This window comes from Benincasa hispida, chromosome 10, assembly GCF_009727055.1.
Source record: "Benincasa hispida cultivar B227 chromosome 10, ASM972705v1, whole genome shotgun sequence".
Classification (NCBI taxonomy): domain Eukaryota; kingdom Viridiplantae; phylum Streptophyta; class Magnoliopsida; order Cucurbitales; family Cucurbitaceae; genus Benincasa; species Benincasa hispida.
The window spans coordinates 33702921-33717725 of record NC_052358.1 but is presented as its reverse complement, the minus strand read 5'-3'; the positions used below and the strand labels follow the sequence as shown (position 1 = coordinate 33717725).

Here is a 14805-nt window from a genome sequence, read left to right as displayed (position 1 = left end):
AACCTCAACATCAGCACCAACTCAAGTTTAACTCCACAAAACACGTTTCTCCGGAAACCTCGTGTGAACACCTAGATTTTACAATGTTGCACATTTAGTCCTTATTTTGAGTTTGGTTTCACTTCAGTCCCTAAATTTCAAAATTCTACAATTTTATCCTTGACATTTAAGTTTTGCTTCAATTTGGTCCCTATGTTTCAAGATTTACACTTTTATCATTGATTTTTCCACTAAATACTCACTTTTCGTTTTTAGAGTTAATTTATGTTAATAAATTTAAAAACGTTAAAATAATTTTAATTAATTAATTTTCACCATTTTTAACACTTTTAAAATAAATTTTATGTCACATCATAAATTTTAATTAATTAATAGAAAGTGACGCCAATAATTGAAAGTGAACATTTAATGAAAAATTGAGGCAAAAATTGTAAAATCTTGAAACACATGGACCAAATTGAAATAAAACTCAAATCTCAAAGGTAAAATTGTAAATAGAGCCAAAAAGTAGGGACCAAAAAGATATTATCTTTTTTTAAAAAAAAAAAAGAAAGAAAGAAAAGCATTAATGGTTTCTATCTATATACTACCATAAAAGTATTTTTTTTAAGGGTAGATATTTTTGAAACAAAGTAGTAATGATTTCAAACTAAAACTAATGGTAATGATATATGTTATCTCTTTTAGAAAGTTTAAAGATATTATTGAAACTTTTTAAAGTTTAGAAGTATTTTTTGAAATAAAGTATAAAATTATGTAGTATTTTTTTAATACATTATTTAGCCAAAAATATTTTTTTAAACAACTTTATAACAAGTAAAGACTCATGTGATTAGTTGAATTGGTGAACATAGCCCAAGTGAGATAAAGTTTAATTGAAAGGTTGAATTCTTTTTTCCATTTATTGTAAAAAGAAAAAAAAACTTTTAGTGTACTCTTGAAAATAAAAATATATTAATATATTCTTACATTGAAATAAACTTACCAAAAATTTTTAATTTATTTAAATCAAATGAGACAAACAAGCAAACTTAAAAAGTCAGAGCTCACCAACTCAATCGATTTGGATTGATTCAATCGGTCAAACCGAATTTTTGTTTGTAAAAAATACATAATAGACATATCAACCATCCATTCCATTCCAGGACGGCGAAGAAGAATAGTCAACGGCTAAGCCCCCAAAAGTCATATTAATCAACGGCTGCAAATTCATCACATCATTTCCCTCTTTTTTAACGCACCGGATCATTTCCTTTCCTTGCCACCGGCCACCACGTGTATAAATTATAAAATGCCTTCTCTGTCTCTTTCTCCTACAGCTTTCTACTCAACTTCTAACAAATTCTCCCAACTCCGCTAAGTGAAGAAAAATGAAGAGAAGAGGCAAAATAATTCAAGTCAATTCCAACACCTAATCTTCGTAGCTAAGTCTTCTTCTTCAAAATCTGAGTTCTAATCGGTACTTGAAACTTGATGATGAATTTAGCGAGTGCTATGGCCTTGGGGGATGCCTCGTCTTTGTGGAGTTTGATACCGAAGCCGCTGCCGTTTGCCGTCTCGTTGAAGCTGGAACTCAGAGGAGGGATTTTAGGATTGCCGGCTTCCTCGATGACTTGCTCTATTGAAGCTGAGAGGCCGCCGAATCGAACCACGGAGTTGCAGCCGGTTATTGATCAGTCTAATGGGAATATTGTTCGGAAATTGAATAAGGATGTCGCGTCCTTGGCTAGTAAGTTTTGTTTTGCGAGAAGATGAACGTGGTAGTTTGATATTGTATAAAACGTTCCGAGTAGATTGTGGTGTTTTATGAATCAATCATAATGCACATTAAGAAATACTTCTGGTCTCTGGATATAATGATTATCTGAAACTGTAATGGATGCGACTCTTTTTTTAATGAAATTTAAAACTATTCAGATGAAGATGTTGGTTCTGGTTGTTCGGCTGCAAGTTTAGATGTAGGTCAACGAGGAAACCTTGGTTGAAATGATTGGCCAGGAGGTCTAAGACTTGTTTGGGAGATTTTTTCAGAATAGTTTTTGAAACAAAATCGAGGAAAAACATGTTTGGATAACTTTTTCTTTGAAAGTGATTACGGGAATATGTCCTTAATGTTGTTCTAATCTAAGTTCAGTTAGAAAATCGGTGTGACAATGCAACCATTGGCATGAATAAATTAGTCAACCAACAGAACAGGAAGTATATTTTCGTAAATCAATTCTTCAAGAGCAAATAAACTTTAGTGCACACGTTTAGGAACAGTCAGTCTCATCAAGCCAGTCTTCCCGATGTATGCTCCCTTATCATCGGTCTTTTCATTTTAACTTGTTATGTTTTCATCATAATTTGTTTAAATATAATGGACAATGGACATCTTCAGTATACTTGAGTTTAAACTTGCTAAATTTTTGGCGATATTTGCTGCATCTAATGCATTTTTTATTTTATATAAATGGTTGCAGAACCATTATCTGTGTCAAATATATCAGCTTATCCAAATGATGATAGGAAGGTTCGAATATCATTTAAGGTAGGATTTATACTCATTTAGTTCACCACCAATTTATTTAGTAAATTTTATCAGCCTTTTCATCTTAAGTTAATGATGCAGGGGTTGCCAGGTTCATACAGTGAGGATGCAGCACTTAAAGCATACCCTAATTGCGAAAGTGTTCCTTGTAATGAGTTTGAAGATGCATTTAAGGTTTATAACCTATTTCATCTTGCTGGTTTTGTTTATGAAGATGATATGTGATTATAGAAAATTCTTGCCCACATTATGGGTTTCAAGTTTCAACTTGCCATGAATTCGCTCTACTCAAGTCCTCCACAAATACTTTGTCATGATTTTCCCTCTTCGTAGGCTGTTGAATTATGGATGGCTGATAAAGCTGTTCTTCCAATCGAGAATTCATCAGGTGGGAGCATCCATCGCAACTATGATTTGCTCCTTCGACACAGGCTACATATTGTTGGTGAAGTGCAGTTAGCCACCAATCTGTGCCTTCTAGCTCTGCCAGGTGTGAGAGCAGAACAGTTGAAACGTGTTCTTAGCCATCCACAGGTTGAGCTTCTGGCTTCCATTCCATTCTTGTCTCTTCTCTTTTTTTAACTGCGGTCTCATGGCTGCAAGTGGTCAGGATTTGTTTACTTCACATACCAGTTAAGGTAATAGTTGAAATGGCTGTACAGAATTTGGTGGATTACAGCTGGATTCGCTCTTAGAATATTCATGAACAGCACATCAATTTGCACCCTCCCCAAAAGAAGTTATTCCTAATATTTGCTCCGTTGCATCTTCTCCATGAATTTTTGGGTATTATTTGAAAATAAAGTGATTTTTTTTGGAAGTAGAAAGTACAGACCTTTCTAACCATAGTATCTTCACTGGGGGAATTTAGTTGGTTCTATTCGGTATTTGGTCTCTGTCTTCATTAAAAAACACAATGACACTTGAGTGTTTGTTTGGACAGGCACTTGCCTTGAGCGATACTGCCTTGAATAGGTTGGGCGTTGTCCGAGAAAATGTTGATGATACAGCCGGTGCTGCTCAGGTTCTTATATGTTAGTTCCGGTTCTTATTATGAAGTTTCTCCTACTAGGTTAATTTTCTAAAACAATTTGTACATCTTGATTTTGTATCTAGTACGTAGCATCAAACAATCTCAGGGATGCTGGAGTTGTTGCCGGTGCTCGGACTGCAGAATTATATGGTCTAAACATACTTGCAGAAGGAATCCAGGTAAACATTCTCTCTTTCTAATCTTCATTTCCTTCTCGTCTCATCTTACCATATGGCCTGGTCCTTGCTTTGCTTAATTAAAATTGTGTGCTTGACTTCCTTCTTCTATCTTTACAAAGGATGATTTACGTAATGTGACCCGTTATCTGGTACTTGCAAGGGAACCAATCATTCCAAGAACTGATAGACCCTATAGAGTAAGTGACAATCTCACACGCGCTGATCACAGTGCCTCATATCTGCTGAACTCATAGCTTTAATAAACTTGTAGTTGAATATTCTGTTTGTTGCAGACGAGCATTGTTTTTACTTTGGATGAAGGGCCTGGAGTCTTGTTCAAAGTCTTGGCGTTGTTTGCTCTAAGAGAGATAAATTTGACAAAGGTACATTGCTGCATCATCAATCGAGATAATCTAATATTTTCTCTAGAAGTATTGTGATATTTATCTCAAAATTAAACTTATATAAGAATTCTACATGCATGACTAGATTGAAAGTCGACCGCAGAGAAATCGCCCCGTACGGGTAGTGGATGACTCTAACATGGGTACTGCTAAGTATGTATCATCATCATCATCTGTGTCTTGCGGAATACTATTAGCAGACCTCAAAATTCTAAGATCTTCGTTAAAAGCTAATTTACCTCAAATGGCTGGTGGTCTTGATTGATGAATCCTTTTAACATTTAATGTTTGCAGGTACTTTGACTACTTGTTCTACATTGATTTTGAAGCTTCTATGGCTGAACCACGTGCGCAGCATGCCTTGGGGCTTTTGCAGGTTTGTTGTTATATTAGTTAAAGATGTCTTAAACGTAAATAAGAATAGTATTAACCTATCTGCATAATCGTGTTTTTTCTTTACATGCTAGACTTCATGAATTAAATTAATATCCGAGCCCACACATACATGAAGGACAAGTGTGGTAAAAATACCATATTTGAACATTAAACATTTTTATTTTCCGACCCAAGGCTTCTCGTCATTGAACCCTTTTCACTAGCCACGCTAACAACAACCCAGATACACATCTTTAAATCATATATTCTTACACATCCTTAAAACATATATTCTAGGCCATGCTTTATGCTAATAATTACACACTCAAATCACTGATTGACCGAAAAACTTAAATTGATGGTTGAAGATAAATTTAGTATCATGTCATCTAACACTCTTCCTCACTTGTGGGCTTAACATATGAAGAAGACCCAACACGTGAAAATCAATATTAATTGGGAAGGAAATAACATTGCAGGGGTTTGAATATAGGACCTCCCTGGATTACCTGCTTTAATACCATCTTAAATAATCGATTAACCGAAAAAGCTTAAGTTGATGGGGAAGGAAAATTCAACATCATATCATCTAACATTATGCTTTTACAAACAGTCTCAACAACAACATACTAATTACCACAACACATCTCACCATGCTAAAACATCACAAAATTACTACAAACATCTAAGGAAACAGCAAGCTTAAACATTATTTCAACACCATAACAAACATCTCAACACTTTACATATCAGTACACATAAAACAGTACAAGGTTAGCATTCAACTAAATCATATTTGTCAAACATGTCATATAAAGCATACTAGTGTTGCATTCACACATAACATAATCAATGTGTGATGTCCACTACTTCCAAGTCCTGTAATGAAAATTCTTGTGTTCCTTTTCTTGTAGGAACATGCAACATTTCTTCGGGTACTTGGTTGCTATCCCATCGACATAGCTAGCTAGTTAGCAGCTGCATTCGGAGCATCTATGTTCTTCAATTTCAGACCATTGCCAGGCAGAGTGGTTAGGTCATGTTCCAAAATTGGCATCTTCAATTGGAGGTCAAAATGGTAACTTCCTCCAACCTACTAGATGTAATGTGACCATAGTGTCCGTCAAATAATAAGAATGTTAATAATAGTAACAACATACTCAAAGTATTATATGTAGTCTTAAGGTCTACCCCGAGTAATATTTCTGCTTTGGTGGGTCTTTATCCTTTGTATTTTTCCAAAGTATGTCATTGTCTCACAGTTTTAATTAATTTGTATTTATGAAATTTCAAGTCCAAATAGTTTATGTGCCAAACTTGTAATCTTCTTTAGTTTGACTATGTGGGGTATAAAGAGTATATATCATATTTACCTGATTCGTGTGCTAGGTTTAATCTTCGATAATATACTTTTTATAGTTTTCATTTTGACATGTGATTTTTTTTTTTAATTCTGACTTCGAGCTAGCACTATGTTAGTTGAGCCATGCGTATTTTAGTATCTTGATATGTGATTCAGTTTTCACATTAGATACTATAGTATATATACTCATCTTTTGTCATCATGTATTTATAATTTGTTCATATATAAAATTTACTGTTAATACTATGTTAGAAAAGATCAAATTGATTACATCCTACCTCATTAACATTTTTTGTTTATGGGTGGTTTAATACATTATTAAAAGACAATTGATCTTATATTAAAATCTTAAATTATTTGGTCTCCAATTACTCAGCTCTCTTGGATTTTTCCAAACCAAAAATGAGAAAAATGTGTCAAAATTATATTAAATGCTTTTTGTTTTGTTGAAGATTAAATAATAAAATCTGTACAGTATACCAAAAAAAAAAAAAAAAGAAGAAAATTAAATTATTTAAGTTGTCTTGTGATTCAAATGGACTCTCTTACTAAAGAAAAATATGAACTTACCACTTATTTATGATAGTGACTTTTGGAATCATAATGAATCTCGACTCAATGATCATTATTCATCTTCGAACTTTAAGTTGGAGCAATTATGTCTAATACCTTCAATCTTTCTTTCTACATCTCCTTAGTCAGTTTCTGTGTGCTGAAATTTTCTACATGAAACCATCTGGTTTCGTAGGATTTAGGGTCTAAATTTTGTATAATTTATGAAAAGCTGTTGAATAATGCTCAGAAAGATCAATGTAAAAGCTATTTGAAATAGTGAAAATTTTACACGTCCTTTTTTTGCTAAAGGACCAGACGAAAAATGTTGGAAAATTGTCAAAAATAACATTGTTAAGTTTTTCATCTTACAAAATTAGTACTTTTTTTAAAACTCGTTCAAATAATTTTTTTTGGTTGTAAGATCTCCAAGATTTAGTTAAAAAAAATTAGCCTTTTCTAATTTATCGATTCTTTTATCCTTTTGGACCTTTCTCGGTACATCTTGGAGAGATTACACCGAGATTCGAATAATTTTTTCAAAATATTATGTGATTTTCTTAAATTTTATACCAAATCTTATATATTTTCAAATATTTACTAAATTCGATTATCTTTATCAAATATTATATCAAAATCTTATGTAATTTTTTAAATCTTCAGCCCAATTTCTAATTTTCAAATCAATTTAAATTATTCAAATGATTTTTTTAGATGAATCTCAAGGGATTGATTTTGATTTTTAAATTTTTGGAAAGATTAAAATTTTCACAAAAAAAAAAGATAAAATATGGAAAATATATAAAATCTCGATATGAATACCGAGATTTTATATATTTTCCATATCTTACATTTTTTTTTACAAAATTTAAAAATCAAAATACAATTATCCATCTAAAAAAATCTAATTGGGAAATTTAGAAATTCATATAATAGTGGAAACAGAAATGGGCCTAAAATTTTGTAAGAATTGAATATAATATTCGATAAAGATAACCAAATTTGGAGAAATTTGAAAATATATAAGATTTAGTATAAGATTTAAATAGATTATCTAATATTTGAAAAAATACTAGAATCTCGGTGTTTAATCTAGATGTCCCGAGAAAGGCCCAAAAGGCCAAAACAATCAATACCTTATAAAATGTGAATTTTTTAACTAAATCCCAGTGGTTGATCTCACTACCATGAAAAACTAGTTTAACAAATTTTTAAAATGTGTGATAGTTTTGAAAGATAAAAAGTTGAAGATGCTAATTTTTAGCATTTCCCAAAAATGTTGAACAACTTGTTTTAAATATTCTTTGGTCTTAGAAATATAAGTCAATTCAAAATATTAAATCGTTATTTTGTGTTTGAAAATCAAGGTATTCACATTAATTTTCCTACAAAATCAATATTTTTAGTTATTTATTAAAAAAAAATTGCAAAGAAAAAATTAAATATTCATTTACTATGACGTTTTTTCTCCGAGGAAAGCAATATATCACCTTTTCGCCGTCTGTGGGGATCGAACCCACGACCACGTGGTTAAAAGCCACGCGCTCTACCACTNAGACGGCCTGTTTACCTAAGATCACATTTTAAAAATTATGGCAAGTCACTGATTTTTGGACTGCATCCAATTTTATGTCCATGTTTTTTCCATTAAACCTAACTCCAAATTTACTTTTCATTTGTATTTAGTCTTGTTCACTTAAGTAGTTAGTAGATATAATTTTTTTTTCATGAATTTAATAGCAATATTTTTCGAGAATTGTTTTTAAAAAATTTCAACATGGGTAGATTAAACTTTTCGAGGTTGTTTGGGACAAGGAATTGTTATTATAGTCATAGGTTATTATAATTAGGTTATAAAAGTTTGTGTTTGGGTTGTAAATTATTTTAGTTTGGGTCATAATATTTTGTGTTTGAGGTGTAAACTATTTTAGTTTAAATAGTAAATAGTAAACACTCTGGCAAATAAAAAAAAATTGATAAATATAAAATAGTAAAAATTGTAGCAAATAGTAAATAAATACTGTAGCAAATGGGAGTTTCAAAATAGCGTTGACTATAGCTAATTGGGGATTACAGAATAATATGTACTATAGCAAGATGTGATTATTATAGTCTTAGCGTAGTCCTTACCCTAAACACCTTTTCAAGGTTGTGTTATAGTATTGTTCTTTATGTATTATGTATGTGATGTACATAGTGTTGGATTGCGGGACATCTAGACAAGGGAAAGTGTGGTGTGGCTAATGTGCTAATTATTTGAATTCGATACCAATGGGTATCATTTCTCCTCGAACAATGTTCTCTTTCAGACCTATCAACGAATTGATACTTCAAGTAGTGCGAGATGGGCTAATCACCATGTTGCTATAAAATATTTTAATCATCAAAGTCAAGAGAATGGAAGGTATATTTTTTCGAGGTTTGGCTTAAAATCTTATTTGTTTTTGTCTTTCTTCTCTTGAACCGATGTCAAAGGCTTCGGCATGACATATGCATGGGAAAGTCATAAAGGTGATGATGGGTAGATGGAGAATTGTAATTGTAAAAGTAGGATTTTTGACAAGTAATAAGCACTTAAATAATACAATTCGATCTTCAGCTCCAAAAATGTTAGGACCAAGTTGCTTTAGGTTTAATTCCTATTTCATGCGCGTCAATGGACTTTCCATCTTTTTTATAATTAGTAATGGACATGTGTATTGCACGTGAAAATGTGGAAATTCTAAGTTTTAAAATAGTTTTTATTTGTCTAAAGAAAAACCTTCAATGCAAATACATGATATAAGATATATAAAATACACAAAATGATTTCTTTTTTAAAACTACAATATAATAAGAAAAACAAAATCGAACTCATATATTACATTATTTATGCTATAACTATAAACATCCTAAATTTCAAATTTACCCAAAAGTAATATGGAATATAAATAAGGTTTGCTGTCATAACAAAAACAAATTAGTATAATTTGTTCATCCGTCTAGACTTTTCTTTAATATCTCTTACTTTTATCCATTTTTTTAGTATTTTTGTCAAAAAAAAATCTTTAATTATCTATATTTTTTTCTCACCTATGCATCAGTTTGATATGTGAAATATAGATGATACGTGTTTTTTTTTTTTTTTTTTTAATTATACATGCATCTATTCATAAAGTGAAAGAATGCACCAGTTCAACATATAATCATCTCCACTTGAATTGTCGCAATCTATTGATACTGATTAAGGAAAAAAAACAATTTTATTAAAAAGGTAAGGGCAAAAGAGAAAATAAAAGATTCTTCAACATTGTCCCCTTTTGTGTATATATATATACATCCCTTTTGTATGTATATATATACACATACATACCGATAAAAAGTGTGTGATGCACGTGATCAAAAATTTGTAGAACATAAATTTTTGGAATAAAATTTGAATACTCGATGGATTATTTTACATTTATTTGAAATAGTAAATATTTAACATAATTTTACAAAACAAAGAAAGAAAAAGGTGAAATTCGAATACTTAATGACATAAAGTTTGTCTATCCGTCTCGAGCTCATAGGGTCAATTCTCTCACCCTACAAATTGTATAAAAAAAAAACACAAGTTGTTTATAAAACAAATATGAAATGTGTTAGATGTAGTTGAAAATCTCTCTAATGTAAATTGTATAGTAAAATACAAAATTTGAATGAATATACGTTTTTTTCTGTTCAAATTATAAATATTTAACATTAAATTTTGAAGTAAGGAAAAAGAGAACAAAATGAAAAAAATGATGAGCTTAATGAAAATACATATAGATAATGTAATTAAACTAAAATTTATATATTAATTTTTATAAATAAAAATGACATAATGAGATATCTTACCTCATTAGTAATTATTGTGTGATTTATTCTAATGAGTTGAAGAAAAAAATAAATAAATAAGCATTTTATATAAGAATTACATTCCTTGACATTTTTCAAAGAATTAAATAAGTCTTTAATTAAAAAAAATATATTAAACAAAATAAACATTCATAAAAAAAAATATAATAAAAGGAGAATATATATAATAAAATAGATTATGAAAAAAGAGGAAAAAATAGTTTATTGGGATTTTCAAATTAAAAAAAGATTAAACTATTTTTTTGTTTTTTTTTTTACCGAAGATTGTCCTAAAAATCATTTATATGAACATCTTCCAACAAAACAAAATAAACTTTTAACTATCGAACATGCTAATTGTCCAGAATTGATTATGCTTTTCACTTTTGATTATCATTTGAAGTAAATTTTACCACAAAACTTTGCAACAATCATTCGATAATCTCTTTCTATATTTGTAGATTTGTTTTTCTTCTCTTCTTTGTCGTTCTAGTGGAATATAAGAAATTGTGGTTGGATTGAAATATGTATGAGGTAGTAAAACATTAAATCTAATCCAATTCAAATTTAAAATCTATCTTAATTCTTTTTTTTTTTTTTTTTCATTTTCACATTTTTAATCCTTTCACTTAAAAAAAAATTCAAAGCATGCAATCATTCGATAATCTCTTTCTATATTTACAAAGCCTCATTTTGATTTTCTTTAATGTTTTCATTCTGAAGAACAAAATTTTTTAATCTCACAATTTTTTGAAAGGTTTATTTGATGATAGGAACTTTTTGTGGCATCTCGTTAACATGAAAATTGACAATGAGATTATCAACTTATTTATTTTTTGATAGGTAGAGATCACATCATACAATGGAAGAGTTGTATTGTTTTTAGTTGGAGGAGTTGTGTTACTTTTATTTGGAGGAATTGTGTTGTTTTTAACTTGGAGCTGCTTTGGGAAGTTTTTTTTCTTTTTTTTCCATGCACCTATTCATTTGTAAACACTATGGGTGTGTTAGTGTTTAGGGGCAGGACTAGTATAATAACCACATTTTGCTATAGAAAATATAATTTCGTAATCCCCAATTAACTATAGTTAATACTATTTCAAAACTTCCATTGATATTTATCATTTTACATTCATAATTTTTTTTTATTATTTCCTATAATATTTACTATTTACTTCTCAAACTAAAATAGTTTAAGATAATGTAAACAAAACCAAGAGTATAAGTATTATAAAAAAATGTAAGGGTTAAATGAAAAGATAAAGATCGTCCTCGATTACCCTTTTAATTGTAACAAACATTATAGATTTGACCAACAAATATGAGAAAGATACCAACTCCAAAGACACTAGAAAGTAGAATCTATAACTTTAACCAAAATTTTAACAACCATCCACGTTGCTCATCTCCAATTCAAGAAACCAACTTTAAAGTATAACTTGGAAGACATCATCGGAATCGAAACTTAAAAAAGAAATAAAAAAAAATAAATTACTATTTTGGTCCCTATACTTTGAAATTGATTTAATTTCAAACTCTATACATTCAAATATGTAATTCAATCCATGTACTTTAGCAAATTTTAAACTTAATTTCCATTACAGGTTTATTGTTGATTTTTTCTTTTTTAAAAAGAAGTTATCCATTAACATTTTCGCTATAAGTTTTGGAAAAATTTTCACAATGTTATATTTTCTTGCTTGCATATTATTATTATTTCATCGATTTAATTTAAACTTTATTGAAAGTATATGAACTAAAATTAAAAAAAGATAATTGCATCATATAGTGATTTTAGAGATAATAATTAATTTTATAGCAATATTTTTAAAGAATTGCAAATATAAAAGAATCCAATCAATTATAGACTCAATAACTAATATGCTCTAACTAGTGGTATGATCAATTGCGGATAGACTTTTACTAACGATATGGTCTCTCACAAATATTGAAAATAAAATCTAAATTTTGTTATATCTATGAATTCTTTTACAGATATGTTATATCTACAAATACTCTAAGTCTGATGGCTATATTTGTAATTACTCTTTAAAAAGTTAAGGAGAAGAGGGATGGAAATAGGATTCTTTTTATAAAAGAAAAAGGAAAAAAAAAAGAAAAAAGAAAAACAGATTGAGAAAACACCGGCACGTGAAGGCAGCTCCCAACAAACATTCCCATCGGACGTACGCCATTGAGGCCGTACAGTCACAGAGCACGACCAGGTTCACTGAACCTCCGACTCCGTCCCCTCTTTATTTACACCCCCTCCACAAAAATATTTCATAAAACACAGAAAAAAAAAATCACTCCTCATTTCTTCTTCTTCTTCCTTCTTGCCGCAATGGGGTATTTCCTATCTTCCCTTTACATTCTTTTTCTTTTCCTTTTTTTTTTTTCTGTTCTATAAAGTAAAATCAACGTATCTCTAGAAAACGTTTGTGCCTATGACGATTTCTATGACATTTTATTTGAATCCTGAAAACCCTAGATCAATTGTTTGATTTGCATCTAGTTTTTCCTTTTTTTAGTTTCTAAAATTGAAAGCTGGAAATTGAAGTGTATGGAATTAAGTCTTGTTGTGGAGTGGTCTCTCTCTGTTTGTAGATTGGTGAGATTTGTGATTGTGATCAAAAGAAAGGTCATTTCCTTTGGATTTATAAAATTTTCAAGTCTTTTGTTTGCTTAATTTAAGACCATTGCTTTCCATTCCAATAAAATGGAGCCCATTTTCATGTAATTGTCTTTACTTTCAGAAGGGCTTTCAATTTTTTTTTTTTTTTTGAAAAAAATAAAATTACAATAGTTGCCTTCAGATATGCTTTAGATTTGCCAATTTGGGGATAATTCATGGATGTTAAATTGAACTTTCTCTGTGGACTTTTCAAACCAAATAGTTGGCTTTGTTTGAGTCATTTTCCTATAAAAATCCTTATAAAACTCTGCTTTTTTGTGTTGAGTTTATCCCATGAGCCAAATGCCCAAATAATGAGAAAAAAGTGTTTTAAAACATTTAGAAAATCAATTCAAATGGGCCCTTATTTGGTTCATTGCTGCTTGAAATTTTGTACCATTTGGTGTTTGATCATCTGGTTTTGTCTTCTTGTTTTTCTTCTATTCATGTAGGAGATTTCTGTCAAAGTATACTAACAATTTTTTGTTCAAAATTTAAGGATTAGGACAAATAAGAACCAAACTTCAGAAATCAACATGGTTTCTTTCAATTACATCATTGTTATATGTATGGAGTATGGAGTCCAAATAATTGCTTGTACATTGGCTAATTATTGTTCATGGATGCAGGTAAAGCAACTCAGCATGAGGCATTGCTTTCTTATCCGGAGAAAGATAGTCAAGAATGATTTGCCAATATTCACATCTCATGAGACCAACAACTTTCTTTAGGCTTTTTTTAAGATGAACAGAAATCGCACTTTTGGACTTGGAATTTGCAGCATCTCTTGTAGCCATTTGACTGCTTTCCCATTTATGTTGCTCTTGAGTTCAGCTATTGTGGCCTTGTCATGCCGTCGATGACCCGGGAGAGCAAGTCCAACGGCAGCTATTCGCTCGGTCCGGTCGCTCTTCTGCAGGAATGTGATTGAATAGCAGAGCAGAGAGAACATTTTGTTGTTCTTGGAAGAGTTCCCCCTATTGAAACTTCAAATGCTTAACATTTTTTCTGTCCTTTGGCTGACGATGTTTTTATTTTCGTCATATGGTTTTTCAATAAAGCGTCTGTTGTAGTCTCCTTGATATGAACCGCTCAAACATCAAATTGTTATTTATATTTTATTTAATAATTTTGATGTAATTTTAGCATTTTTCAATTTTAACCTTTTTATGACATTTAATTAGGGATAATATGATCTTTTTATATTGTATTAGGATTTTTATTGGAGGCTATTTAAACCTTGCTATTAGGTTGTTTTAATCAAGTTACAATGAATTGAGTTTTAGCTTTGTGCAAGCGAGTTTTTTGAATTTACAATTCATTTGAGTTGCATGCCAAGAACATTTAAGTGGAATTGATCATCCTTGTTCGGGAGTGTTCAAATCTTGGATTAGGGAACTTATTCTTTGTCTAAGATATTTAATCACAAGATGATATGTGTTTAACCTAATCCTTAGTTTGAAATCATATTGATTTGAGGATTTTATAATTTGATATTAGGGGTTTAACATTTGGGTTCTTAGTTTTCAATAACTAAGGTTTTCATATTATTTGGTATCAAAGCCTAGGTGTGCGATCGGATAATGATGACTTTAATAATTACATTGGTAGATTTCGCTTCTTGTTTATTTCTATGTTGAATCTCGTTGGGAAAAAAAAACATGAGGCTACAAAATTGAAAGGAAAAAAAAAAAAAGGAAATCCAGGGGGCGACAGATTTTTAAACCGGAAGAAAGAAGACAAAATTGTTTGAAATTGGAGAAAATTAGGAAATGTAAAAAAAAAAAAAAAAAAAAAAAAAAAAATTACGGCTGCCAAAATTGAGAAGTGTTGA

General features: G+C 30.3%; 1 protein-coding gene and 1 long non-coding RNA gene across 2 annotated transcripts; both read left to right on the top strand.

Moving 5' to 3' along the window:
* The first annotated feature begins 1307 nt into the window (after positions 1-1307).
* On the top strand, positions 1308-5909 carry LOC120087587 (arogenate dehydratase/prephenate dehydratase 1, chloroplastic-like). The gene is made up of 11 exons (XM_039044404.1): positions 1308-1729; positions 2463-2530; positions 2612-2704; positions 2864-3064; positions 3474-3554; positions 3647-3742; positions 3862-3939; positions 4036-4125; positions 4232-4299; positions 4441-4522; positions 5436-5909. Exons 1-11 carry the CDS (start codon positions 1474-1476, stop codon positions 5490-5492), a joined length of 1170 nt encoding a protein of 389 aa, XP_038900332.1. The 5' UTR covers positions 1308-1473; the 3' UTR covers positions 5493-5909.
* Positions 5910-12439: 6530 nt separating this feature from the next.
* On the top strand, positions 12440-14174 carry LOC120087903. The gene is made up of 2 exons (XR_005484721.1): positions 12440-12646; positions 13601-14174. It is a non-coding gene; the product is annotated as an uncharacterized LOC120087903 (long non-coding RNA).
* The last annotated feature ends 631 nt before the right edge of the window (positions 14175-14805 follow it).